The sequence below is a fragment of the Heteronotia binoei genome, chromosome 16, assembly GCF_032191835.1.
Source record: "Heteronotia binoei isolate CCM8104 ecotype False Entrance Well chromosome 16, APGP_CSIRO_Hbin_v1, whole genome shotgun sequence".
NCBI classification, from domain to species: Eukaryota; Metazoa; Chordata; class Lepidosauria; order Squamata; family Gekkonidae; genus Heteronotia; species Heteronotia binoei.
In genome coordinates, this window is record NC_083238.1 from 17,015,565 (window position 1) to 17,040,929 (window position 25,365).

The window sequence follows — 25,365 nt, forward strand, 5'->3', positions numbered from 1 at the left end:
TTCTGAGTACAGCATCTTAGAGTGGCTTCTTAAACTTTTATAAAATCTTCAGCCTTGCCTCGGGTATGGTCAGGCACTGCATACGAATCTACAAAGCTACAGCTGGCTGTACAATTACAGATACTGCAAATAAACTTAATTAGTTTTAAAACATATTTTGGGTTAAGGGTGTTTTTTTTAACGCTTATGGATCTTAATTACTTCATTATATGTTTCTTATCTGATGTTTATAATTGGAGCTAGTTTTGGCAGAATTAGGAGTTCTGTAGTGCTTCTCAATAAACCATGAAAGAAAATTCTAGTATAAAGGGTTTTATTCTGGGAACTTGAGGCTGGCAGAATGGGAAAAAAGCACCCCCAGCTATTGCAAAGACTTGCTGGTCTTCCACCTTGAGTACTATTCCTTTTGTTTCAACAGAAAAGGTGACTTGGCATAATGATTAACACCACAGGGATGTTTGATAACATCTAGGTAGCTAATTGCTACTGAATATGCCAAGTGCATATTAAGATATTAAATCTTTCAAAGAAGACAGGTTCTGTTTGAAAATGTAGCTATTTTCCTTTTCAATAACTAAATCTGTTCCACTCCTAAGATGTAGCTGCCCTCTCCTTGAATCCTAGGATATGTTTGCTTCTCAATTATTAATTAGGGATTTATGAATAGCATAATAGTTATTCACTGCTAAGTGTAGGATTTTGCAAGACTAGAATTTTAAACAGGTACCTTGTTGTCTTGCCAGTTCCGTAGGGCCTGCAAAACTGCCCTCTTCCAGCTAGCTTTTTAAGACAGAACTCCTGATAAGATCAGTAATACCGAGCCATCTTATACGCCATTCGATTGTATTTTAATGTCATACTGTTTTATTGGTTTTATTGTCTAAATTATTAATTATATTATCTGTTATTTATCTGTATCATGGTTTTACCATGTCCTGTTGGCCGCCCTGAGCCTGCCTAGGCGGGGAGGGTGGGGTATAAATAAAAGTTTATTATTATTATTATTATTATATTGCGAGCAGCAAACTAATTTGGAAGTCAGGGAACAACTACTAATATTTAGGAAAATTCGTAGAGGATGGATCCAGCCAATTTTTTTTCACTGTGATCACACTCAATTCCTCTTCTTACTACAATCCCAATTTCACATGACTTATGTTGGTGCACACCCCATGATACCCAGCATAGCCTTACTTGTTGATGGTCATAGAGGACCCCTCCTATTCTCTTTTTCACCAGAGAAAAAGCTGTTTTGTTCCAGCCCTAGATATTAAAGCAGCACTTGGATAGTTCTGCAATGCCATGTAAAATTGGCTAGGGTAGGGGTGTCAAACTCGTTCGTTATGTGGGCTGGTTCTGACATAAATGAGACCTCGTTGGGCCAGGCCATGTTGGGCTGTGCCGTGTGTGTACCTATTCAAGATTAGGTAGCAGAGATATAAACCTTATAAAGCAGGGGTGGCCAACGGTAGCTCTCCAGATGTTTTTTGCCTACAGCTCCCACCTGCCCCAGCCATTGGCCATGCTGGCTGGGGCTGATGGGAGCTGTAGACAAAAAACATCTGGAGAGCTACCATTGGCCACCCCTGTTATACAAGACACAGAAAAACACACTTGAAGATTTTTTTAAAAAATAAAACATATAAATGAAATAAAACATGCTTAAAACATTAGCACTCATTGGTCTTAAAAGTGCTTTCTTTGTATCTCTGTGTGATCCAGGGAATTGGGCACAGGAAGCTCTGGCTCTTTCTTTCCTTCCCCGGGGGACCTGGAAGGGGAGGAGCTTCAGCCAGTAGAAGGAAGAGAGGCTTGGCTCAGTAGCTCTGCTGTGGGATTGAGAAAGCCTGGCAAAGCAAGCTATTCCCTTCCCCCTTCCTCCCCAAGGGAGGAGCCTCAGCCAGTGCAGAAAACAGAGGCTTTGCTCTGTAGCTCCTATGTCAGGGGCCCTTCGGGGGCCGCATGTTTGACACCCCTGGGCACAGACCCCAAACAAACATCTGTCAGGGGTGATGTGTATCTATGGAGCTCGCCACCATGCAAGTGGATTGTGTTTAAGAATGCTGTGGGGTCCGTATCAACCAAATTATTCTACAAAATTACAAAGATTTCACAGGAAAAAAACGATTGGCATCGTATCGTCAGTAACAATGGAAGCAGCCTATTGGCTAGAATTTATCCCACATATTCTAATAAATGTTGGAAGTGCCAAGGAGCTAAAGGCTCGCTGTTTCATATATGGTGGCAATGCAAACGTGCTAGAAAATATTGGGCCCAAGTCAATACTTGGGCCCAAAAAATCTTGAAAATACAAATTAATCATGTTCCAGATTTATACCTTTTAAATATCTGCAGACAAAACCTTCCTATGACAAAGCTGAAACTTTTATTGTATATAGTTACTATCGCTAGAATACTTTATGCCAAGTATTGGAAGAATGACAAAACCCCTCATAGAGACGAATTTATCAACAAGCTGCTAGATGTCGCAGAATCTGACTTAATGTCCACAAGATTAAGAGACGGTAATGTGCAAAAATGTCAGGAGGAATGGGACCCTATCTATGAATGGGTTAAAAGTAAAGGTTTTGGTATGGAGTAATAGTACTGTTTTTTCCTTTTCAAAATCCTCTTCATCTCCCTGTGTGTATGGTGGGTGGTTGTAGTAGGTGGTATGGTTGTATCCTGTTGTACCTCACATAGATCTGTTTAGAAAGTATTGTGATTTTTGGAATGTATCATGCACGAGGTGCTTGGGAGTGTATTTGGCAAGTTTGTGGGGTTGATTGTATTTGTGTTTGTTTGTACTTGTTTCTTAATAAAAACTTTTTCTGGGGAATCCCCTAGGAACAAAAAAACAAACAAACAATGGAAGCAGCCTGAAATGAACAGAACAGGGTTCCTTGATGTTCAAAACGCCTCACATATATTGTCACAATAATCTTATCAACCGTACTGCAGGGCAGAGCAGTCCTATTCTTATGGATTCTGGATTGAAGCCAAGATGAGGGACAGCCTAAGGTTTCTTGATAAGTTCACGGTTGAGCTGACGCTCTGGAACAAGCTTGTCAAAAGCCCTTAACTGCCAGACTGGAGTTAGTCTACTCGCTCGCTTGATATGAAGTGCTGTGAATTTATCATATGCCTGCCGATCATCAGGTACTTCCCCCATGACATGGAACACATCTCCCCCAATAAAAGACAACCAGGAAACCAAAAAAGGGATACAGGTGAGGAGAAGCAGAACCTGCAGAGGGGTGGTAAAATAACGATGGCACAGGGCAACGGTTATTTTTGGTAGCACTGTGGTCTTATTTCTTTGATTCTCCTTCACTTGAGGCTCTCCACAGGCCAACAAAACCCCCACAGCACTGTAATCTGCAGCCTACCCTCCAGAAACAACTGGTGCCCATACAAAAAGAGTGCTGCCAAAGATCATTCTGGTCAGGCAGTCAAAAAGGATACCATAGTCAGTGGTACTGAATGTCAAGTCTGCTCTTAACTTTGGTCAGGCCTGCACTCAATCTTTGGTTCAGGAGAGAAGCATCCTGGGTAAAGCCATACTGTATTCCAATGCTGCTAGCTTGAACTCTCCTCACCCCCCCCTCCTTTCCTTTGTTATGTAGTTTTGCTTTGAAATGGGAATATGTGAAAGAGTTTATCAGGCCTTCTCAGGCTGGGCATCGGGGGAGGTTGGAGCCAAAAGACGATCAAGGCCAAAGCAGGCCTGAGAAAGAAATTGTAACATCAATGTGTGAATGTGCCCTGCATAGTACCCCTCCCTCAAGAATCCCTTTGAAGTATACCTTATATGATTGCATTCTACTGTATGATCTTTAGTCTTTCAATCTCACTGTAGTCAAGAACCATGATATCAATAAACTAGCTCCATCAATAGGTCAAGGAGAGCAACAGAGATGCACTGCATAATGATTAGTAGGCACAGATCAGTCAATGCCACCAAGGCCTTTTTCTGCAGCATATTCTAGTTGGAGCTCAGATTGATTGTTGGTTGCTTATCATTCACATTGGCTCGAATACATAGATAATCTCTTTAGTAACAGCCATTAAGATTGGGTGACATTGGTAAGCAGCTTACAAACATTATGGTTCTTACCTGGAGCCAGAACTGTTATCTGTTGACATCTATATATGCCATGACATTTGAATGTTATCTATAACGTTTGCTAAGACCACTTATCCTAGTAAAGGCAGAATTAAGGGTGGGAGATAAAGACTTGCCATGGCTACAAATTACAGTTGTGCAAAGCCAGTGGAATCCCAAGGTTGGTTGGGAGAAAAAAAAATTGATTTTAAAAAAAAATAGGAGATAAAAGAAAACTCCAAAGGGTAAGAGCAACATTTGCACAGGTACAGATATTGTGTAATGATCCATAGGCTTTGGTCAGCTATAGCAACCCAAAATGATGCATGAAAACGTGGTGACAATGGCCATCTGGAGCAGGCAAGGAAAAGAACTGAGTCAGCTCTGGCTCAGATCCCCCTTGCTGCATTTGTGTGTGTGTGTATGCCTTTGCACTTGCTGCAGCAATGGGAATGAAGAGATGAGTGGGCAGACAGGAGAGGAGGGGGGAGGGAAACCCAATTAGGTGAGCAGGTACAGAGGAGCAAAAGTGACAGGGTGAGGGGGAAGGAAGGACAGGGGAATGGTGGAAATGGGGAAGGAGGAAAGCAGAACCAAAGCCAGAGTAAGAACTGGGGAGAGGGATTGGGACCTTCTCTCCCCTATGAGTCCTCTTGTGGACCAAAAAGAGAAAAGGCCAAAAGAAACAGAGGGTCCCCTAAGAATCACCAGGCAACAAAGACAAGGCACGACACACACATAATTCCCATCAGCCACAACTGACATGGAGTTTAAACTTCTTCTGGAACTGGGTAAGTCTTTCTCACATACTGATAATTATAACTGTGCTGTCACTGCACAAGTACAGGCAGAGTAGAAAGATGACTGAGCTATTGCTGGGGAGAGTCCTAAGATACTAGGCTTGCCAATCCCCAGGTCCCAGTGGGGGTTCTTCTGCTTTCCCAGGCTCCTTCCCGCCCCAAGTCAGCTGGCTGGCGGGGGGGGGGGGAAGGCCCACCCCCACAGCAACCATGTGACTTTCCACCTCCGGAGGCTTCAGTCTCCGATTGGAAAGGCTTCCTCTTGGGATGGTGTGTCTGTGTTACTTTGAAGAAGTTGGCAGCAACTCATGCCAATCCCTTGCTTCAGAGTAGCCAGAAAAGGGGGGGGGAGGGCAATGACTGCTGGGCACTTCATTATTCCCTATGTGGAGATCGATTCTCATAGGGTATAATGGGGAATTGATCTGGAGGTTTCAGGGGCTCTGGAGGGGCTGTTTTTTGAGGTAGAGGCACCAAATTTTCAATATAGCATCTAGTACCTCTCCTCAATATACCCCCCAAGTTTCAAAATGATTGAACCACGGCGTCCAATTCTATGCGCCCCAAAAGAAGGTGCCCCTATCCTTCATTATTTCCTATGGAAGGAAGGCATTTTAAAAGGTGTGCTGTCCCTTTAAATGTGATGGCCAGAACTCCCTTGGAGTTCAATTATGCTTGTCACACCCTTGCTCCTGGCTCCGACCCCAATGTCTCCTGGTTCCACCCCCAAAGTCTCCCCAGGCTCCACCCCCAAAGTCCCCAGATATTTCTTGAATTGGACTTGGCAACCCTATAAGATTCTCCTTTCTGCACATGATCAGCAGCATGATCTCAACACAGCATAGTTTTAATTGAAAAGGGGAGCTGTTAATTCTAAAGAAAAAGGACACTGAAGTAAGAATTTGCTCCTTTGAGAGGAAAATGAAACATTCACCATGACAGATTACAATATTTTAACTGAAGAGTATAAACGTACTACACAAATGAATATTACCTTTGGAGATGACACTTTTACATGAACAATAATCGGAGCTAAGGATGTCTTAATAAGTTGTGCTGGGTGATTGATTGTATCTGCATCTAGAACAACCAGTTGTAAGGACCGTGCCAATTCAAAAATTCGTTCTATCTCACTCTGCACTTCCGCTGCAAAATAAAAACCAGGACATCATAATTGCCACAAAGCAACAAAAATAACTACGTTGCCACATAACAAACCTCCCACAAGTGCATCATAAATTTCCCTTTTGTCTTGCGACTTCTCATGCTTGCGATTATTATATCTTATATACCTATACCAAATATAAAGTTTAGTATGCTAATACTAGAGACTTGACCTCAATGACACAGTGAAAGAAAATGTGCACCGCAGGAAGGACTGGTGAGAGAGCCCAGAGGCTGGGCAGTAGAGGATCAGACCTAAGGGCTAATTCTAGTCCTCATGTCCATCACAAGGCTATCTTGGATCCCACCAGTCAGACATGCACCTGGAGTTCTATGCACGTCAGAATTTTCCAGGTGTGTGAGGGGTCACAGTATGTGGGGAAAGAAGTTTGAGTCTCCCCATGCACTTTCCCCCCAACCTGAAATAACCACAGGGAATTGCGCTATCTAACCCACTCTTATGGCTACATAAGACTTTATCAGGGACTTTATCATGTGTGAATTAGCCCTCACCGTGCCCTAACAACCCAACTCTGCCAAGCACTACCAGCAGAGAGCTCTATGCAGCTCTCCTTTGTCCCTGTTTTTTGCCAACCTATTCCTGATCTCAGGCAACATAAAACTTCATGAACAAGAATGCAGGGATTCATCTGAAAAACACAAGTTTGTACAGTCTTGCAGAGGTCCTCACACGATTCGCGCCAAGGAGTTATTTCATTTGAGAAGTAAGAAAAATATAAAGTACCGTTAGGTGAAATACAGGCAGATTTACTTGCAAGTGAGATGTGAAAGGGGAGCAAAGGTAGAAAAAAGTTTTGATCTTGGGGAAAGAAACTAAAGTTGAGATCTCAGGGCAAGGATATCATCCTTTTGGTCTGAATTGTGGCACATTCACACACACACAAACTGTGTGTCATGTACTAGAATGTGATGTGCTGACATCTTACCTAAACTGGACCTGGTGTTCGACCTCTCTATTATTGCTCTCTTGCTTGGATTATTAAGAACAGACCTCTTCGCAAGAGAAATGTCAGCTGTCACTCTAGTTATTGATATCCTACAAAGAAAAACACAGGACAGTACAAAGAACTTGTCAATGTTTTTGCACAAAACCGCTATGGCATTTGCAACATTCTACATTCAGAGAGGAATGTAACCACTAGACACTGTTTCCAGCTGTTTTATCAAGTGACCAAGCAATTGTGAGTAATGACAACTGGCCTCCATTACAGGAAACATTTATAAAAAAAAAGAAAACAGGAAATAACAATACCAATGATCAATATAACACAGATCGAGGCCTGTAGCTATGGTGAGGCCTCTGGCGGGGGGGGGGGCTGGACCCCACTTCCTAACAAGGCTCCCCAAACCTGGCAGGGAGGGTGAGAGATGGCCATAGTTGGTCTTTGCTCTTGCAGCCAGCTGCAAAAGCAGGAAGACCCCTAGGGAGGTTGCCTCTGTTCCTCTTCTCCTGCTCAGCCAAGGTGAGAGGTGGTAGGTTTTGCGTGCTCTCACAGCCAGCTTAAAAGCCAGCTGTGAAAGCAGGAAGACCTGGCCTGTTGGCCTCACCCCTCTCTCCTCTCCTGCTTGGCAAATGGGCATCCAATGAAGCCGATGGGCGGTAGGTTTGGGATGCACAAAAGGAAATATTACTTTAGACAGAGAGTTATTAAAATGTGAAATTTGCTGCTAAAGGATGTAATGATGGCCAGAGGAATAAACAGCTTTAAAATAGGATTAGGCAAATTAATGGAAGATAAGTCTATCAAAAACTGCTAGCCATGGTGACTGTGGGGTACCTCCTTGTTCAGAGGCAATCTCCATAGGCCATAGGATATAATGGAGAATTGATCCATGGGTATCTGGGGCTCTGTGGGGGGGGGGGCTGTTTTTCTGAGGTAGAGACAACCACATTGTCAGCATAGCATCTGATGCCTCTCCTCAAAACCCTCCCCAAGTTTCAAAAAGACTGGATGAGGGGGTCCAATTCTATGAGCCCCAAAAGAAAGTGCCTCCATCCCCCGGTATATCCAATTGAGGAAAGGCATTAAAAAGGAACACAATCACTTTAAATGTGATGGCCAGAACTCCCTTCAGAGTTCAATCATGCTTGCCACAATTTTGACCCTGGCTCCACCCCCAAAGTCCCCATATATTTTGTGATTCAGATCTGGCAACCCTAGATTCAACTCAACATGCTGGTTCTTGTTTTTAATGTCTGAGACAGGGATATCTAAAAGACCACCTATTCCAATAGGAGACTGCCTGAAAGCTATGTCCTACACTGCAGGCACTGTTACATGCGTCTCTACCTTCAAAGATAAGGACAGGTTATTAAAGAGAGAGTCTTGGTTGTGGTGCCTTAATCTATGGCAATAGATTATTATTTTCTTGTTTGTCCAGGAATTTACAGCTTACTCGATTGTGGCACTTGTTGTTTCTTGTTACTGCCAGCTCTGACATCTTTTAACACTTTTTATACACCTTTCAGCACTCAAATATACTTCATGGCTTCCTTTTTCATAAATTGTGCTGCTCTTCTAAACTTAGTTTTACCGTCGCAACTTTCTAAATGACTACAGTAGCGTTTTCCTAGTGCATTTTACAGTATTATTTATATATCGATTTTGTTTAAAGATGAGCTATTCACTGTTTATCTGCTTCAGTGCTATGAACCTAGGTTTTTTGTGGGTGCAAGGAATGGGATTTTTGCTCAGACCTCCACAAGGAAAAATCTCCACTTCCTCCAAAGCTATATCTGGGTGTCTCTCATCCACCAAAAGCAGCATTTCAGTGGGTCTTCTGGGTTGTCAAAAGAGGGTGGGGTCAGTAAACCTCTTATGTCTTATACCTGTAGAAATCTAGACAGGATCTGAACTATAGGTTGTATTTATTTATTTAAGCCAATGTCCCCCTGCCTCATGATAAGTAAACTAGTATCAAACTCTATATGACGCAGAATTTAAAGAGAATGCCACTAGCCTTCACATAGGAAAATGTGTGAAGATGGACCATAGTACTAGGGCCATCAACCTGGCAGAAGGCCTACTGTCACAAACAGAATATAGACTCCTCATCATCAAACAAATCGATTGAGAACTCAGCTGAGGCAGCAGCTGAGCACCTGACACTACTGAAGGAGGAAGTTGAGGCACACCTTTGATGTGCCAGAGAAACTCCAGGAGCCTGAGTCATCTATCTTACCCTGAGAGACAGCCCTCCCTTCTGACTCAGCCTTGGATCCTGAACCTTCCACCTCAGAGTCTACTGTAGCACCTGAGGTCTCCTCTAATTGTCTCCTCAAGCCTAACAAAGCCCTGAACCACCCCAACCCCGTCAGAGTACTCCCCCTCCAAAACTAGGCCCAGCATCTTTAAGAGCCAATAGCCTGTTCCTGGCAGCACAGGACTTGCATATCCACCTCCTTGCAGAAGTACTTAATGCCTCAGTTCTCCTTCAGCCTTTCTGGAACAACATCTGTGATACGTTAACATTGGCTCTAGCTACTTGTCTTCACTTCCAGACCTCAGCCTTGAGCAGGACGCCCACTCTGTACAGGAGAAAGGCTAATGAAGAAGAAGATATTGGATTTATATCCTGCCCTCCACTCCGAAGAGTCTCGGAGCGGCTCACAATCTCCTTTCCCTTCCTCCCCCACAACAGACACCCTGTGAGGTGGGTGGGGCTGGAGAGGGCTCTCCCAGAAGCTGCCCTTTCAAGGACAACCTCTGCCAGAGCTACGGCTGACCCAAGGCCATGCTAGCAGGTGCCAGTGGAGGAGTGGGGAATCAAACCCGGTTCTCCCAGATAAGAGTCCGCACACTTAGCCACTACACCAAACTGGCTCTCTAATGAAGACCTGCCTCTGTTCTCTCGTTTCTGTGCCTAACGGATGCTTGTTGGTTATGAGGCTCTTCGGTATCTTCCGTGTATGATACAAAAATACATTTCACAAAAGATTTATTCATAGCGACCCTTGATTTGTCACTGACAGTTGCCATGGTTTCCTATAGGAAAACAATGACATCCAGTTACCGGAGTCATATGCTGTACTGAAAGACATCTGACAGCAACAGAGACAGAACACCTGCTCTGTGTTCCACACATAAGATAAATGTTTGTTTTGGAAGCTGTGCAATAAGCTGCAAAGAAATAGAATTACTTAGGACTTTGTGAGAAGGAACAGCAAGGGTACCCACGAGAACCATCGCCTCTATAGACAGAACAGCTCAAAGAGAGGGGCACCTTTCCTTTTAGAAATGTTTCATCTAACACATTTCTATATATAATGATCACATGTGAAGGGTTTGTTCCTGTCACCTTCGCTGAGAATACAAAAAGACTGGAAGATTTAAAAATATTTATGCAGGCATATTCAGCTGCTGAGTTCTAGGTGGGGCTGGGAGATCTCCCAGAACTACAGCTGATCTCCAAACTAGAGAGATCAGTTCCCATGGCAAAAATGGCCACTTTGGAAGGTGGACACTGTGGCATAATTGTCAGACATAAGAACATAACAGAAGCCATGTTGGATCAGGCCAATGGCCCATCCAGTCCAACACTCTGTGTCACATGAGAACATAAGAGAAGCCATGTTGGATCAGGCCAGTAGCCCATCCAGTCCAACACTCTGTGTCACTTAAGAACATACGAGAAGCCAGGTTGGATCAGGCCAATGGCCCACCCAGTCCAACACTCTGTGTCACAGAAGAACATAAGAGAAGCCATGTTGGATCAGGCCAATGGCCCATCCAGTCCAACACTCTGTGTCACATGAGAACATAAGAGAAGCCGTGTTGGATCAGGCCAATGGCCCATCCAGTCCAACACTCTGTGTCACATGAGAACATAAGAGAAGCCATGTTGGATCAGGCCAGTAGCCCATCCAGTCCAACACTCTGTGTCACTTAAGAACATACGAGAAGCCAGGTTGGATCAGGCCAATGGCCCACCCAGTCCAACACTCTGTGTCACAGAAGAACATAAGAGAAGCCATGTTGGATCAGGCCAGTGGCCCATCCAGTCCAACACTCTGTGTCATATGAGAACATAAGAGAAGCCATGTTGGATCAGGCCAACAGCCCATCCAGTCCAACACTCTGTGTCACACAGTGGCAAAAAATTTTATATATACACACACACTGTGGCTAATAGCCACTGATGGACCTCTGCTCCATATTTTTATCTAAACCCCTCTTGAAGGTGGCTATGCTTGTGGCTGCCACCAGGCAATGTTAATTCACCTGAATGCAAGATGCTTATTAAATGTAGTAGCCATGTTGAACCAATGTTACTAACCCTATAAAAGGCTATGCACATTAAAGTAGAAGCTTACCGGTATACTGTTTGAACCCTCTTTGCAATTACTAACAAATGCAGGAATGCATTCCTTTGAAGATAAAATGCCTCCAGGGACGAGACGCCAGCTAGTCCCAGGAAGAAGAGACCACAGGAAAATGATAAGGGAAAGTTACCGTGCGAATCTTCACACTTGGGCCCCTCTGTTTAGAATAGCCGCTTTATGAAACCTTTGATGTAGTGTCTTTAAGTATGCTCTGCAACATTGTATTGCACCAGTCCCAATCTCTTGGTTCAATGCATACGGATGATCAAATAAAGCCTAACTTTGTATCAATTCAAGGACTGGCTGCTTTGAAATCTGATTGCCTGACAATAATATCCTGTTGGGTTTCATCCCCAAACCTTACCATTCCCAGGCTCCGCCCCCAAATCCCCGGGAATTTCCCAACCCAGATTTGGCAACTCTCGCCGTAAGTCTAGTTCTTACTGAGCAAGCAGAAAAGAACAAGAGCCCAGCAGCGCTTTGAAGACTAACCAAATTTATGGCAGGGTATAATAATAATAATAATAATAATAATAATAATAATAATAATAATAATAATAATAATAATAATAATAATAATACTTTTTATTTATATCCCGCCCTCCCCGCAAGGGCAGGCTCAGGGCGGCTTACAACATAAAAATACAATATACATCAACAGTTATAAAATCATCATTAAAACAATTTACAAGTTATATTAAAATTAACATTATGGTGCTATAAACATTAAAACTTCAGTAAGGTTCAGTAGCTTAAAAACATATCCAGCGGCACTTTCTTAGCTTGTCATTAGTTGAAGGCTATTTTGAAGAGGTAGGTCTTACAGGCCCTGCGGAATTGGTCTAAACATCGCAGGGCCCGCACCTCTTCTGGGAGTTGATTCCACAGCAGTGGAGCTGCAATGGAGAAGGCCCGATCCCGGGTTGTCTTCAATCTGGCCTCCCTTGGCCCAGGGATGTTCAGCTGGTTCTTTCCAGCTGACCTCAGCGCTCTCTGGGGCTCATACGGGGAGAGACGGTCCCTCAGGTAGGCAGGTCCTCGGCTATAAAGGGCTATATAAGCTTTTGTGAGCCACTGCTCACTTCTTCAGATACAGCTAGAATGTGACTCCACCTGTCCTTGTATCTTGGAGAGTGCGGTGATTTCAGATGCTAAATGACAATAGCGTGCAAATGACAACAGACTGCCTCAGACTGATTCAAACCGTAGATTGAAGAAATTTTTCTCTGTGCCTCTCTTAACTGTCACTGACGTTACCGTTCAAGGCTGTCAGCCACTCACAACGAGTTTCTCCAGCTGTCACTCGCTGAGACCGCTATCCGATTCATCACACCCTCCGACCCATGACTGTGGCCACGTTGAGATGGCAAATATTTACTGGAACACCAGGAACTTTGTATGTATGGACTGGCAATACCCATTTCAATGTATCTGAAGAAGTGTGCGCGAACATGAAAACTTATAACTTCAATTAGACATTGTGTCAGACATTGGAGAACATTACTGTGTCATTATGCTGAATGTATTCTGTAACTTGTTTCTTGACATGACTAACTCCATTTTGAATTCCTATTAATAAGAATGAAGCAGCAGACCTTGCATATCAAGGTCTTAGAAATGTTACTAACCCATGCTGTGAATTCCTCTGCATAACACTAACAAAGCAATAGCTCTTTGAAGATAGTAAGTCTCAAGGAGAGCCAGCAGGGCTCCTCCGTGAGAAAGGGAGCCGCAAGCGATAAGAAGTAGGGAAAGTGTTACTTGTGACATTAGAGTGTGAGAATGTAGGATTGTTTATGAATGCTTTGATGTAAGGCCTTAAAACCCATGTATGTTTCAATACTCGCTATCAGTTCCAATAACTGCCTATTCAGAACTTTGAGATATCAAATAAACGCTACTACTTTTGCAACAAATGATGGTCCGTTTACTTTGAGCTCCAACGTCTGACACATCGTTGGTCTTAAAGGTTTCACTGGAGTCAACGTTTGCTTTGCCGCTTCAGACCAACGCGATCACCCAACAGAAACATTGTGTTACTGTCCATCTTTCTTCATCTCTGTGGGAGAGCTGCCTTACTGCAGGGTCTGTGCAGTTCTGTCCAGCCAGTGAAGCCACTGGCGAGGTGGCGATGATGGAGCCCAAGAAGGATGAGAGAGGGCCTGCCAGCGCAGCATAGCGAAGGGCGGGAAGGCGACTGGTGTTCTGTTGTTGTTTTCTTTGAGCTTGTCTCATAGCAAGCTGTCCCTGGATATCATTCTGCACTTTCCAGTCATCTTTCTTACCATACCAGGAGGATACTGTCGTTGCAAAAATGCCTGCTGAAGATCCTTCAAGTGAATATCTCTGTCTGAAAGGTTGCATCAGACCTGACTATAGTGCAAGTCTTGGCTATAGACAATGGATTGTTTGATGTGGTTGAGGTGATAGCTGGAGGCATGTAGACATGTTTGTTGGTGTCGGTTTCCAGTACAATGCGGTACTTACGTGTGCCTTGTGTATCTGTATTGTGGCATCCGGGAAGTTTATTTCTCGTGGACAGTAATTCATAATTAGGTTGATGATGGGGTGGAAGTTGTTAAAAGCCTGGTGAAATCTTTCAGAGGCTTCTTTGCCATGGGCCCAAACAGTGAAGAGCAAGGAAGAGTAACAAAGCTTCTTGAAATATTGGCTTTTCTGAATAGTCTGTCAACCAGTCCCAGATATCCTGACTGTATGTGAGAGAGTAAAGTGTTGTCAAGTCACAGGGGACTTACAGCAGCTCCACAGAGTTTTCAAGGTAAGAGACAGTGGTAGTCTGCTGCAGCCTGCCTCTGCGTCACAACTAGGGGTATACCAAACCCCCAAAATATCAGTATATACTGATATTCCCAAAACATATATACCGATATTCCCAAATCATACTGATGTGGGGATTCAAGAAACGATTGGTATTGCTAAATTTGTTTGGTTCCATACCTTCCCTTCCCTCTCCGAGTCCCTTCAGAGACCGCACACCTCAGCGATGGAAAGGAATGCATTTAAAGAGACTTTCCTTGCTGAGGTGTGCTTTAAATACCTGCCCTCCCTGAGTTGCACCATGGCAGTGGCATACCTCAGCAAGGGAAGGCTTTAAATGCCTTCCATTCATTTGCTGACACATGGCCCCACCGTGGCATGACATGGGGAGGGAAAGGAAGGCACCCACACAACTGAGCTTTGCAAAAGCCATTCAAAGGGGAACTTTCCCTTTAAATGGCTTCTGCAAAGCCAAGCCATTTGCAGATGGGCGAACTTGAGCCGCTTCAGCTGAACCCGAATACAAAACTCAGCTATTTGTAAAGCCTCATCAGACAGCCACTTTGTTTTCTTGCATTTCTTTTTCTTTGGGATGGTGCTGATTGCTCCCTTCTGTACAATGTCACAAACCTCCGTCCATAGTTCTTCAGGCACTCTGTCTATCAACTCTAGTTCCTTAAACCTATTCTTCACCTCCACTGTATTTTCATAAGGGATGTGATCAAGGTCAAACCTGAATGGCCTAATGGCTTCCCCAGTTTCCTTCAGTTTAAGCCTGAATTTTGCGATGAGTAGCTCATTATCTGAGCCGCAGACAGCTCCAGGTCTTGTTTTTGCTGACTGTAAGGAGCTTGTCCATCTTTGACTGCAGAATATATAATCAATCTGATTTCTGTGTTGCCCATCAGGTGATGTCCATGTGTAGAGTCGCCTTTTAGGTTGTTGGAAGAGGGTGTTCGCTATGACCAGCTTGTTCTCTTGACAAAACTCTATTAGCCTTTGCCCGGCTTCATTTTGTTCTCCAAGGCCAAACTTGTCAGTTGTTCCGGTCACCTTTTGACTTCCTACTTTGGCATTCCAGTCCCCTATGATGAGGAGGACATTTTTTTTGGCGTTAATTCTAAAGGTGTTGTAGATCTTCATCGAACTGGTCCACTTCAGCCTCTTCTGCATCAGTGGTTGGGGCATGGATTACTGTGATATTTAATGGTTTGCCTTGGATACGGACCTAGATCATTCTGTTATTTTTGAGATTGTATCCTATTACTGCCTTCCTCACTCTCTTGTTAACTATAAAGGCCACACCATTTCTTCTATGGGACTCTTGGCCACAATAATAGATGCAGTGATCCTCTGAGTTAAATTCACCCATTCCCATCCATTTTAGTTCACTGATTCCCAAGATGTCGATGTTCAGTCTTGCCATTTCTTGTTTGACCACATCTAGCTTACCTTGATTCATAGATCTTACATTCCACGTTCCGATGCAGTATTGTTCTTTGCAGCATCGGACTGTTCTTTCACCATCACACACAACCACAGCTGAGCGTCCTTTCAGCTTTGGCTCAGCCGCTTCACTCTTTCTGTGGTTACTTGAACGCTCTTCCCCAGTAGCATATTGGGCACCTTCTGACCTGAGGGGCTCATCTTCCAGCGCCATATCTTTTAGCCTTTTGTTTCTGTTCATGGGGTTTTCTTGGCAAGGATACTGGAGTGGTTTGCCATTTCCTTCTCCAGTGGATTACATTTAGTCTGGGTTCTCAGCTGTGGCCTGTCCATCTTGGGTGGCCCTGCATGGCATAGCCCACAGCCTCATTGAACCACGCAAGCCCTCTTGCCACGACAAGGCAGCGATCCATGAGAAGACCCCAGAATGATAATGTGGGGCAAATTACCACTGGAGTGCGGCAAACAACAAAAATCCCTCTCACCTGTGTAAATTCTAGGTGGGATCCGTGTGTGTGTGTGTGTGTGTGAACATTACAGCTTCTTTTTCTTTCAGAAGCAAATATTCTGAAAGAAACTGTAATGTTCCTTTTAATATAAGACACAGCAAGAACTACTACTATGCTGAGCTTTGATACATGCACCACAAGGGGCAAGTTACTATTAACAACAATGCATGTGGAGCTAAAATTGTAGACCATGCAGTCACTTCAGAGTAAGAACTACTAGAATTCTGAATACTTGTCAGCAACTCAGGTTAAAAGTCTGCCTTGTCAGCAACTCATATTAAAAGTCTGCCTTAAGTATTTCATTCAACACTATTATTTTAAGAAGAAGATGATATTGGATTTATATCCCGCCCTCCACTCCGAAGAGTCTCAGAGCGGCTCACAATCTCCTTTCCCTTCCTCCCCCACAACAGACACCCTGTGAGGTAAATGAAGATATTAGATTTATATCCCGCCCTCCACTCCAAAGAGTCTTAGAGCGGCTCACAATCTCCTTTCCCTTCCTCCCCCACAACAGACACCCTGTGAGGTAGATGAAGATATTGGATTTATGTCCCGCCCTCCACTCCGAAGAGTCTCAGAGCGGCTCACAATCTCCTTTACCTTCCTCTCCTACAACAGACACCCTGTGAGGTAGATGAAGATATTGGATTTGTATCCCGCCCTTCACTCCGAAGAGTCTCAGAGCAGCTCACAATCTCCTTTACCTTCCTCCCCCACAACAGACACCCTGTGAGGTAGATGAAGATATTGGATTTATATCCTGCCCTCCACTCCAAAGAGTCTCAGAGCGGCTCACAATCTCCTTTACCTTCCTCCCCTACAACAGACACCCTGTGAGGTAGATGAAGATATTGGATTTGTATCCCGCCCTCCACTCCGAAGAGTCTCAGAGCGGCTCACAATCTCCTTTCCCTTCCTCCCCTACAACAGACATCCTGTGAGGTGGGCGGAGCTTAGAGGACTCTCACAGCAGTTGCCTTTTCAAGGACAACCTCTGCCAGAGCTATGGCTGACCCAAGGCCATCCCAGCACGTGCAAGTGGAGGAGTGGGGAATCAAACCCGGTTCTCCCAGATAAGAGTCCGCACACTTAACCACTACACCAAACTCGCTCTCCTGTTGTCCATAGGCGCCAGAGTCTTACGTTTGATCTTCATGACTGGCTGCAATCTTTTAATTCTATTGGATGAGTCAAAACAAGCGAAAATAATAGATTTTCCACCTCAAGAATGGCCATACCAAGCCCTGACCTGGATAGCCCAGGGAAGCCCAATCTCATCAGATCTTGGAAGCTAAGCAGGGTCAACTGTGGTTAGTACTTGGATAAGAGATTTCCTTGAAATACCTGGTTGAGAAGACAAGGGCAGGCTCTATTCAGCTACCTCTACCCAGCAGAGGTCAGTCACCAGAGTCTGACAGGAGTTCCAGGTGCAAACACGCGCACACATGCACACACAAATATACAAATTACGCCCCCCCCCCCCAAAAACCCAGAATGATCGTACCAGCTTGTCAAACCAACTGTTTTAGGAACATTTAATGGCCAGGTTCAGAGCTAGGGGTACCTGCGCCCCTAGGCCGAACTCGCTTCTCTGCCTCCCCACCCGGTGTGTTACTTTCGCGCGCGCAGAGCGCACCCATGACATCACTGTCACCTTCCCACCGCCTGACTTTGTTGAGGCCTCCTGAGCCTCGGGAGTCCCCGGCAAAGTCCGGCAGGGCAGCGGGTGTCCTTGCAGCATGCTCGCTACCTCCCCCACTTTGCCGTGGCCTTCCAAGCCTTGGAAGACCCCGGCAAAGGATAGCAGCAGCTCAGGTGAGGCGCACTTGCAGTGTGCTTGCTGTCCCATTCCTTCACTTTTTCCGCAGCCTTGGGAGACTCCAGCAAAATCTGGCAGGGCAGCGGGCACGCTTGCAGTGTGCTCGCTGCCCCCCCCCCTTGCTGCAGCCTCCTGAGCCTCGGAAGACCCCAGCAAAGGACAGCAGAGGCACAGGGAGTGTGGTGCCTCCAGGCGCCCCTAGGCCAAGCGGTGCCCTAAGTGGCCTTCTCATTGGCCTACTCCCATGACCATCTCATTGGCCTACTCCCACGACCATCTCATTGGCCTACTCCCACGACCATCTCATTGGCCTACTCCCACGATCATCTCATTGGCCTACTCCCATGTGCTGACCCTGTTAATGGCAATAAGAGACACTGGTCTTCCACAATATTACGAAGTTTTTAAAAGTTTTTGTTGCTGGGTGAGGCTGGAGAAAAGGTGAGAGACAAAACTGTTTGGGATTAAGAGAATGAAAAAAAGCTGACAATACAGAGATTCTTTACGCCACAACAGACTATGGAGGGGGGGGGGATAATTGACATTGCCAGTGATACCATCACATTGCTTACGGCACAATCTGGAAGTGACACCATCAAGTTCAGCAACACTGTAGAATTCACCCAAACTCTATAATTAAACCACCGAATTTCAGGCCAGTGCTAGAGAGTCACCCCGTACAGGATGATGTCACTTTCAGGTTGTGCTTGAAGTGGTGTCACCATGTCATGATGCTACTGGTTAGCCTCCCCGCCCCCATCCCAGGAAGTTTCCCTCTGGTTGCCAAATAGGTTGCCAAACGTAACTGGCAGTGGTTCTCCACGATCAGTGAGACCCAGCGTGGCAGCTCAACCCAGCTCAACCATGAAGCTTGCTAAGTGACCTTGGACCAGTCATTTTCTTTCAGCCGAACATACTTCACAGGGCTGTTTTGAGGATAAAATAAAGGAGGGGGGAAATCACAAATGTCATTGTAAACTCCTTGGAGGAGGGATAGGCTAAAGACTGTACTAGATAAATAGAAGTAGATAAGACAGCAGGAAGAGAGAGGTCTTTCCCAGCCAACCAATCTGAGATCCTTTAACCGGAGAAGCAGAGGACTGGACCTGGGATTTTCTGTATGTAAAGAATGTACTCTTACTACTGAGCTATAGCCTCTCCCTTCCATACCAAGAGGAATATGTTAGTTGATAATGGTAAGATACAGATTTCCTATGAAACAATATGTTGCAAACAAAATTTTTGGAAGCATTTAAAAAAACCTATATTTTTGTCTTAATAAATCCAAAGTGGTTTTAATGGCACTCTTCTAGATCTAGAGAGGGAAAGAAGAAATAGAGATTAAGATGTACTCTCCTAAAAAGTTTCAGGCGGGTGGCCATGTCAGTCTGAAGCAACGGAACAGAGTTTCAGTCCAGTGGCACCATTAAAACCAACAAAGCTTAAATCTGGGAATAAGCTCATCGCACAAAAGCTTATACTCAGAGTTAAACTTTCTTGATCTTAAAGGTGCCACTGGACTCAAACTCTGTTCTCCTAAAAAGTTTTAATAGTTTAACATTGTTAAAGTTTTAAGACATCTCTTTTAGAAAAGAAACATCCACTTCATATTCACTTGGATGGCTGTGTACTTTTTTCATTTTCTTTTTACACAGGCTGAAGTCATATCTTACTTTCTGGGCACCTTCTTTTCCAAGCTCCAGTTGTATTTCTCACTACTGAGCACATATTGGCTGCCCTCAGCACTATATTCTGCAAGCCATTTAAATTTCCTCTATTCCCAATAGACACCCAAGTGCCGGGTTGCAGTCAGGTTTATTTTGAGTTCACATCCAGTTTTATAAATGTGTTAAATGTCAACATGCCTGAATTAATCCTGCAAATAGCAATTTGGGAATTAAGTATGTTAATATTATTATTTTCAACCTTAATCTTTTTAATGGGTGGTGATAGTTCCTTTTAATTTTGATAAACAAATCCATCCATCCATCCATCTGCCCACCCATCCATCCATCCATCCATCCATCCATCCATCCGTCCGTCCGCCCGCCCGCCCATCCATCCATCCATCCATCCATCCATCCATCTATCCATCCATCCATCCATCCATCCATCCATCCATCCATCCATTTATCCATCCATCCATCCATCCATCCATCCATCCATCCATCCATCCATCCATCCATCCATCCATCCATCCATTCCTCAAATGAAGGGAGACCATAGAGATGATCTTTACCACCTTCACCCAACAATCCCTTCATTACTGTATCAAAAAGCTGCCGCTTAGAGTTATGGGACCTTCCAAAACAATGTCATATGCCACAGTGTGAGACCTTCTGTACTCTAAAGGACGCAGCAATCAAGTAGGATATAATCTATAGTCCCTATTTTCCTACTGCCGCATGGGAATAACCTTTCTGTGTACGGTTGTTTTGTGTAGCACCTGCTGATAATCACTGAAGGGGGGGGGGGTGACCTTCAGACGGAATGAGTAATCAGCTAACTTTCCCCCAGTTTTGTGTGAGCAGCACAAATTCTGTGAGGGGTATGATTCCAACCAATTCCCCTTTCTCACTGCAGTCCCCAGAACAAGGCATACTGCTCTGGAGAGTCCCTTGAGTCTCAGCAGCAACTTTTCACGGAGCACAAGGGTATGTTCTGGAAAAGGGGAAATAGTAAAATTTCATTTGTGAACCTACTCCATTTGGGATTGGAAAGAGACACTCTCCTTATTGTGTCCCCTCCCCTTTATTGATTGTTAGTAATTTAATATGAGACAAAGGCAGAATTCAAAGAGGTCTGAATAGTGCACTTTTTGGCTGCCCCTACTAAGTGACAGCTGCAGACTCGGGTCTGGTATATACCAACCTCCCCTCTTTGACACATGCTGACATACTTTGATTACCTAAAAGCTCATAAATTCCTTGTCCCCCTGCAGATGTGCTTCCACTAAATGAAAGTGAACATACACACACACTCACATAGCAGGGAAAATAAACAGTTTGGAAGCCCACACTTTTGTGATCTCACTGGGGCTTTACTCACAGGAGTTGCTGAATGTAACAGTTTGCTGTATTTCCACCAACTTCTCCAGACTAATACAGGAAAAGCAAGTACAGGACAGAGAGGTCTAATCTAGGTTTCCTCCATCCTATAATCAGGTTCCAGTAAATTCTTTACTATCCATTTAACTTCTGAAACAAATGCAGGGACTGTGCTGTCTTCCTCTCTGACACGCTCACCGCGAAGAGCCACGTGGCTCTGCTGCTCACTCCTCTCCATGCAGTTTTTGCCTTCGGCTCATATATAAAGGCATACACACATTCCAAAACACAAAGAGTTTGCAGGCTTCTTCTAAGCCTGCAGAGATTTAAAGGCACATCCTGGCCAGCTGGCTGGTGGTATAGTGGAGGCTGCCCGGACCTGGGGGCTGGCAAGCCTAATTCCCACACCCTGAGTTTATTGCCAGGACGGAGGAGCAGGAGGCCTCAGCTGCTCTCACTTGAGCCAGACTGGTGGAAGCGGCAATATTGCAGGTAGTCAGGGTGGGGGAATTTCCCCCACGACCTACTGTTGGCCATCATGTGAGCCAGATAGATTGAGGTGGTGGCTATGCTGCACACAGACTAGCTAGCAAGAAACCAGCTCTCTAAACAAGCTGGGATGGAGCATGGTATCTCTCAACAAGTTTTATGGCTTCCTTGCTTGTCTTTTATATTTACAGTTACTGTCAATTTTAAACACACAAATAAATACATGTTGAGCGGGGCTTTTTTTTTGTAGAACCTGTGTTCCCTGACATCTTGTATCTTGAGTAATGCTAGCGCATCTTTTCAAAAATGCAATGTTTGTAATGGAAAACTCAAGGCCTGAGATCTTGTAAACTGTCCTTGCTGCCACCCCTTTGCATCTTCCTTACTCGGTACTCATGATAGTATTTCCTAAGCCCTAAATGCAGGCCTTCGACATTGTCACACATGTGCACTGGCATCCAGAGTCACCTGAAATCATGAATTCTATCATTACTGATATCTCCCATGGTCTCTGGCAGTCCAATATCCTGACCGCACTATCCAAGGCTGTCACTAACCTAGATGCTAATCTGGATGTAGTTTCAGTGTTTGTGCCACCATTACCAGAACAGCATCTTGGACATTGTCTAGGGTCTCTAGAACAGAGGCCCCCAACCTTTTTTGTCCCAGGGACTGGCCCCAGGGCTGGCCAGCCCACCACGGTCCCAGAGCCAGCGGCAGCCCCCCACCACCACGGCGACTCCTCCTCCTCCCCCCATTTCCTCCTCTTCCCCGCCCCCCGCAGCCTTGCCGCCCGCCCCCGCACAGCCTCACCACCCCATTTTTACCACTTTAAGGCCAGGGAAGGTGAAACGCCTTCCAGAACGACCTCCCCCCACTGCCAATCAGCTGATCCAATCAACCGGGAAAACCACAGCAGCGCAGCTGTTTCAGCAGTCGCTCACCACTGCTGCCACAGTTTTCCCTGCTGATTGGATCAGCTGATTAGCAGGGGGCGGGGGACATCGGCCCGGAAAGCACCTCTTGGCACCTTCCCCGGCCTTAAAGTGGTATAAACGGGGGATGGCGAGGCTGCACAGAGAGACGACAAGACTGCATGGGGGGGTGGGGGTAGGTGGCTGCGCAGCCCATTTGGAAGCAGGGGGTTGGGGACCCCTGCTCTAGAAGATGCCCAAAGAGCACTTACTAAAATTCAAATTAAGAAATGTGCATCTTCAGAGAGCCATTCCTTTCTTCTCTTTCCTGACTTGAAGGTGTCAGAAAACTACCCAAGTAAACAGAGCAGGGCATGGCTTGTGGGAAAGAGAACATTCAGGAAAAGAAGCTTGAATGAAGCAGTAAGAAGTAGGAGACAAGGCTGAAAGGGAGCAGAGATTTTGAACAAAAGGCTGAAGTCAAGCTTCCGTTATGACACAATTAGTAGTGAAGCCACCTTTCCTACCAAGCAGGCATCAAATAATAAGAAACCTACAACAATCTACGTCTGACTTCAACTAGTATAGAAAGACACCGAGTTCTAGCCACTAACGTTGCTGAAGTCCTAACTGAATGGATTCTGTGCAGCGATAGTAGGGTCACCAGATAGCAATATAGCCAAAAGCCAAAACATAGCTATATTTTAATATCAAACAAACACACACATAGAGTACTGAAATATACACTTGAGTACTGAAATATACATTTGACATCATCTGGAGAAAAATCATTTAACACACGGGGACATGAAAAAGAACCTTATTTTTCTCACCTCCCATCAAATCTGTGCTTCAAGAAGTCAAAGAGTGCTTTCTGCATCATGTCCGTCACCTTGTCGGGGATGAGGAAGACGGAGGAAAGAAGATTGACAACAGAGAGAAAGAGAAGCCCAAAGTAAGAAAAAAAAGTGGAAAGTAAGGATATTGCCCTTTACACGAATAATAAATGTTTGCTCTACAATGTTGCCCAGAGGTTAGCACTCCTTTAAACTCAGACTGTCAAATCATTTCTAGCTGTGCTGACAGAATTAAGACATTGCAGCAAGTGTCTGCAGGTTTTCTGATTCATCCCAAAATCTGCAAGTGGAAGACCATCCAAATGTTATTTTCTCTGCTATCTTCATTTACGCAGGAATAGAACAGGTTTAGTAAAATGTTATCGCAATCCATCCCTGTTAGAGGAGTTAGAGGGCAGGATTGAATCTGACTAGGATTATTGATCTGTAGAAAAGGAAGTGTGCGAGGGTGTGTGGGGGTGATCAAGATATTAATTAAAATGAATTTTTGAGAGTTCTATTAATTGTCACCATCGGAGGGTAGTAGCAGGTTTTCACCCTTTCCGTAAGTTGTGCCCTCAGTCTGAACAACCACAGAGCATCTGATGTTTTTGCAGTCACTTGTTTCTGTTTCAGAAATGTTGCTTTTTCAGGTGCGGGTGTATTTTTTTTTGTCTGAAGTATAATCATTTTAATATCCACCTCTTATATTTATGACATGTGTGCGCGCGCATGCTCTCTATGACTGGATCTGTCCATCATCGCTGCATATACGGCTTATCATTTTAGTTTTATACGAAACACCAGCAAGAAAGTTTAGATGAAGAGGAACTTAAACTAAGTTATATCCAAGTACAGCATTCTATTCACTATGCCTCACTGGCAGGCACTTAATGTAGATCAGGAGTGTCAAACATGCAATTCACAGGCCGAATCAGGCCCCCGGAGGGCTCCTATCAGGCCCCCGAGCAACTGGCTGTCATCTGCTTCCTTCTCCCTCTCTCTAGCTTCCTTCCGCATAACAGCTTGCTTTGCAAGGTTTGCTCAATTGTACAGGAGCTACAGAGCAAAGCCTCTATTTTCTCCACTGGCTGAGGCTCCTCCCTTGGGGGGGAAGTGGTGGTGGGGGGAGGCAGAGCTTACTTTGCCAGGATCTCTCAATCACACACCAGAGCTACTGAGCCAAGCCTCTCTTCCTTCTATTGGATCTTTAATTGTCTTTGTCTGTGTCCTTTATAAAGTTTATATCTCTGCTTCCTAATCTTAAATAGGTACACACATGGCCCAGCCCAACATGGTCTCATTTATGTCAAATTTGGCCCTCATAACAAATTAGTTTGAAACTCTTGGGCTAAATCCAATGCTTCTGTTTCACAAATGGTGGAGCCTTCTGATGCAGGAAGCAACCCACGGGCAGAAGAAACATGTCCTGTGTTCCTTCCACTAGCAGAATCTGGCTCCATCTTTAGCAGAACAAAAACACTGGATGTAATCCATGTTATCTGTCTGTTTGTCTGTCTGTCTGTCTGTCTAACTATTCCATAGTGGGGATATATCTGGTGTGGGGATGGACACAAACTGGGAAAATGGTGATTTGTGTTAGTTCATGGTTGGTTCATACCAAGATACATGCTAGTTTGGGGACACCTTCATTTGAGGAGTCACATTAGTTGGTCTTCATTTGAGGAGTCACATTAGTTGGGGATTTACACCATGAAACTCGAGCCAGGTTTTTCTCCTTATGTATTTCTTATAGAGAATGATAAGGAGACCTTAATATATATATTTAATGAAATCTGGTGGGCTTTTAATAAAAAAAGTTGTAAAAGACCCATTAAAGTCAAGTGTTTGAAGACATATTTTATCCTTAAATCCTTTTATCCAAAAACACAATGTTAACAGAAAAACTGATATTTTGCTGTCAGTTCATAACACAACAAATACAATACTTTGGGATCATTGTTGTTGTTTTTTTAATCTGTGACTATCTAGAGCCTATTTAGAAGCATACACTTCATACATGGGAAACATCTAATATTACTAATCAGCTGCCCTGAGTCTGCTTCGGTGGAGTAGGGCGGGATATAAATCAAAATAAATAAATAAATAAA

At 44.5% G+C, this 25,365-nt stretch overlaps 1 protein-coding gene across 4 annotated transcripts in view; it reads right to left on the bottom strand.

The window, feature by feature from the left end:
- The window catches only part of CACNB4 (calcium voltage-gated channel auxiliary subunit beta 4), a 296,369-nt gene that overhangs the window by 24,277 nt on the left and 246,727 nt on the right, over positions 1 to 25,365 (bottom strand). For all 4 annotated transcript variants that reach the window (XR_009556301.1, XM_060256987.1, XM_060256985.1 and 1 more), the window contains 3 exons: positions 23,252 to 23,310; positions 7,017 to 7,126; positions 5,900 to 6,051 (listed from right to left, as the gene is read on the bottom strand). Coding sequence is in view for 3 of the 4 variants with exons in the window: in XM_060256987.1 (XP_060112970.1) it covers positions 5,900 to 6,051; positions 7,017 to 7,126; positions 23,252 to 23,310 (321 nt within the window). In the remaining variant the exon portion in view is untranslated. The remainder of the gene's footprint in view (positions 1 to 5,899; positions 6,052 to 7,016; positions 7,127 to 23,251; positions 23,311 to 25,365) is intronic.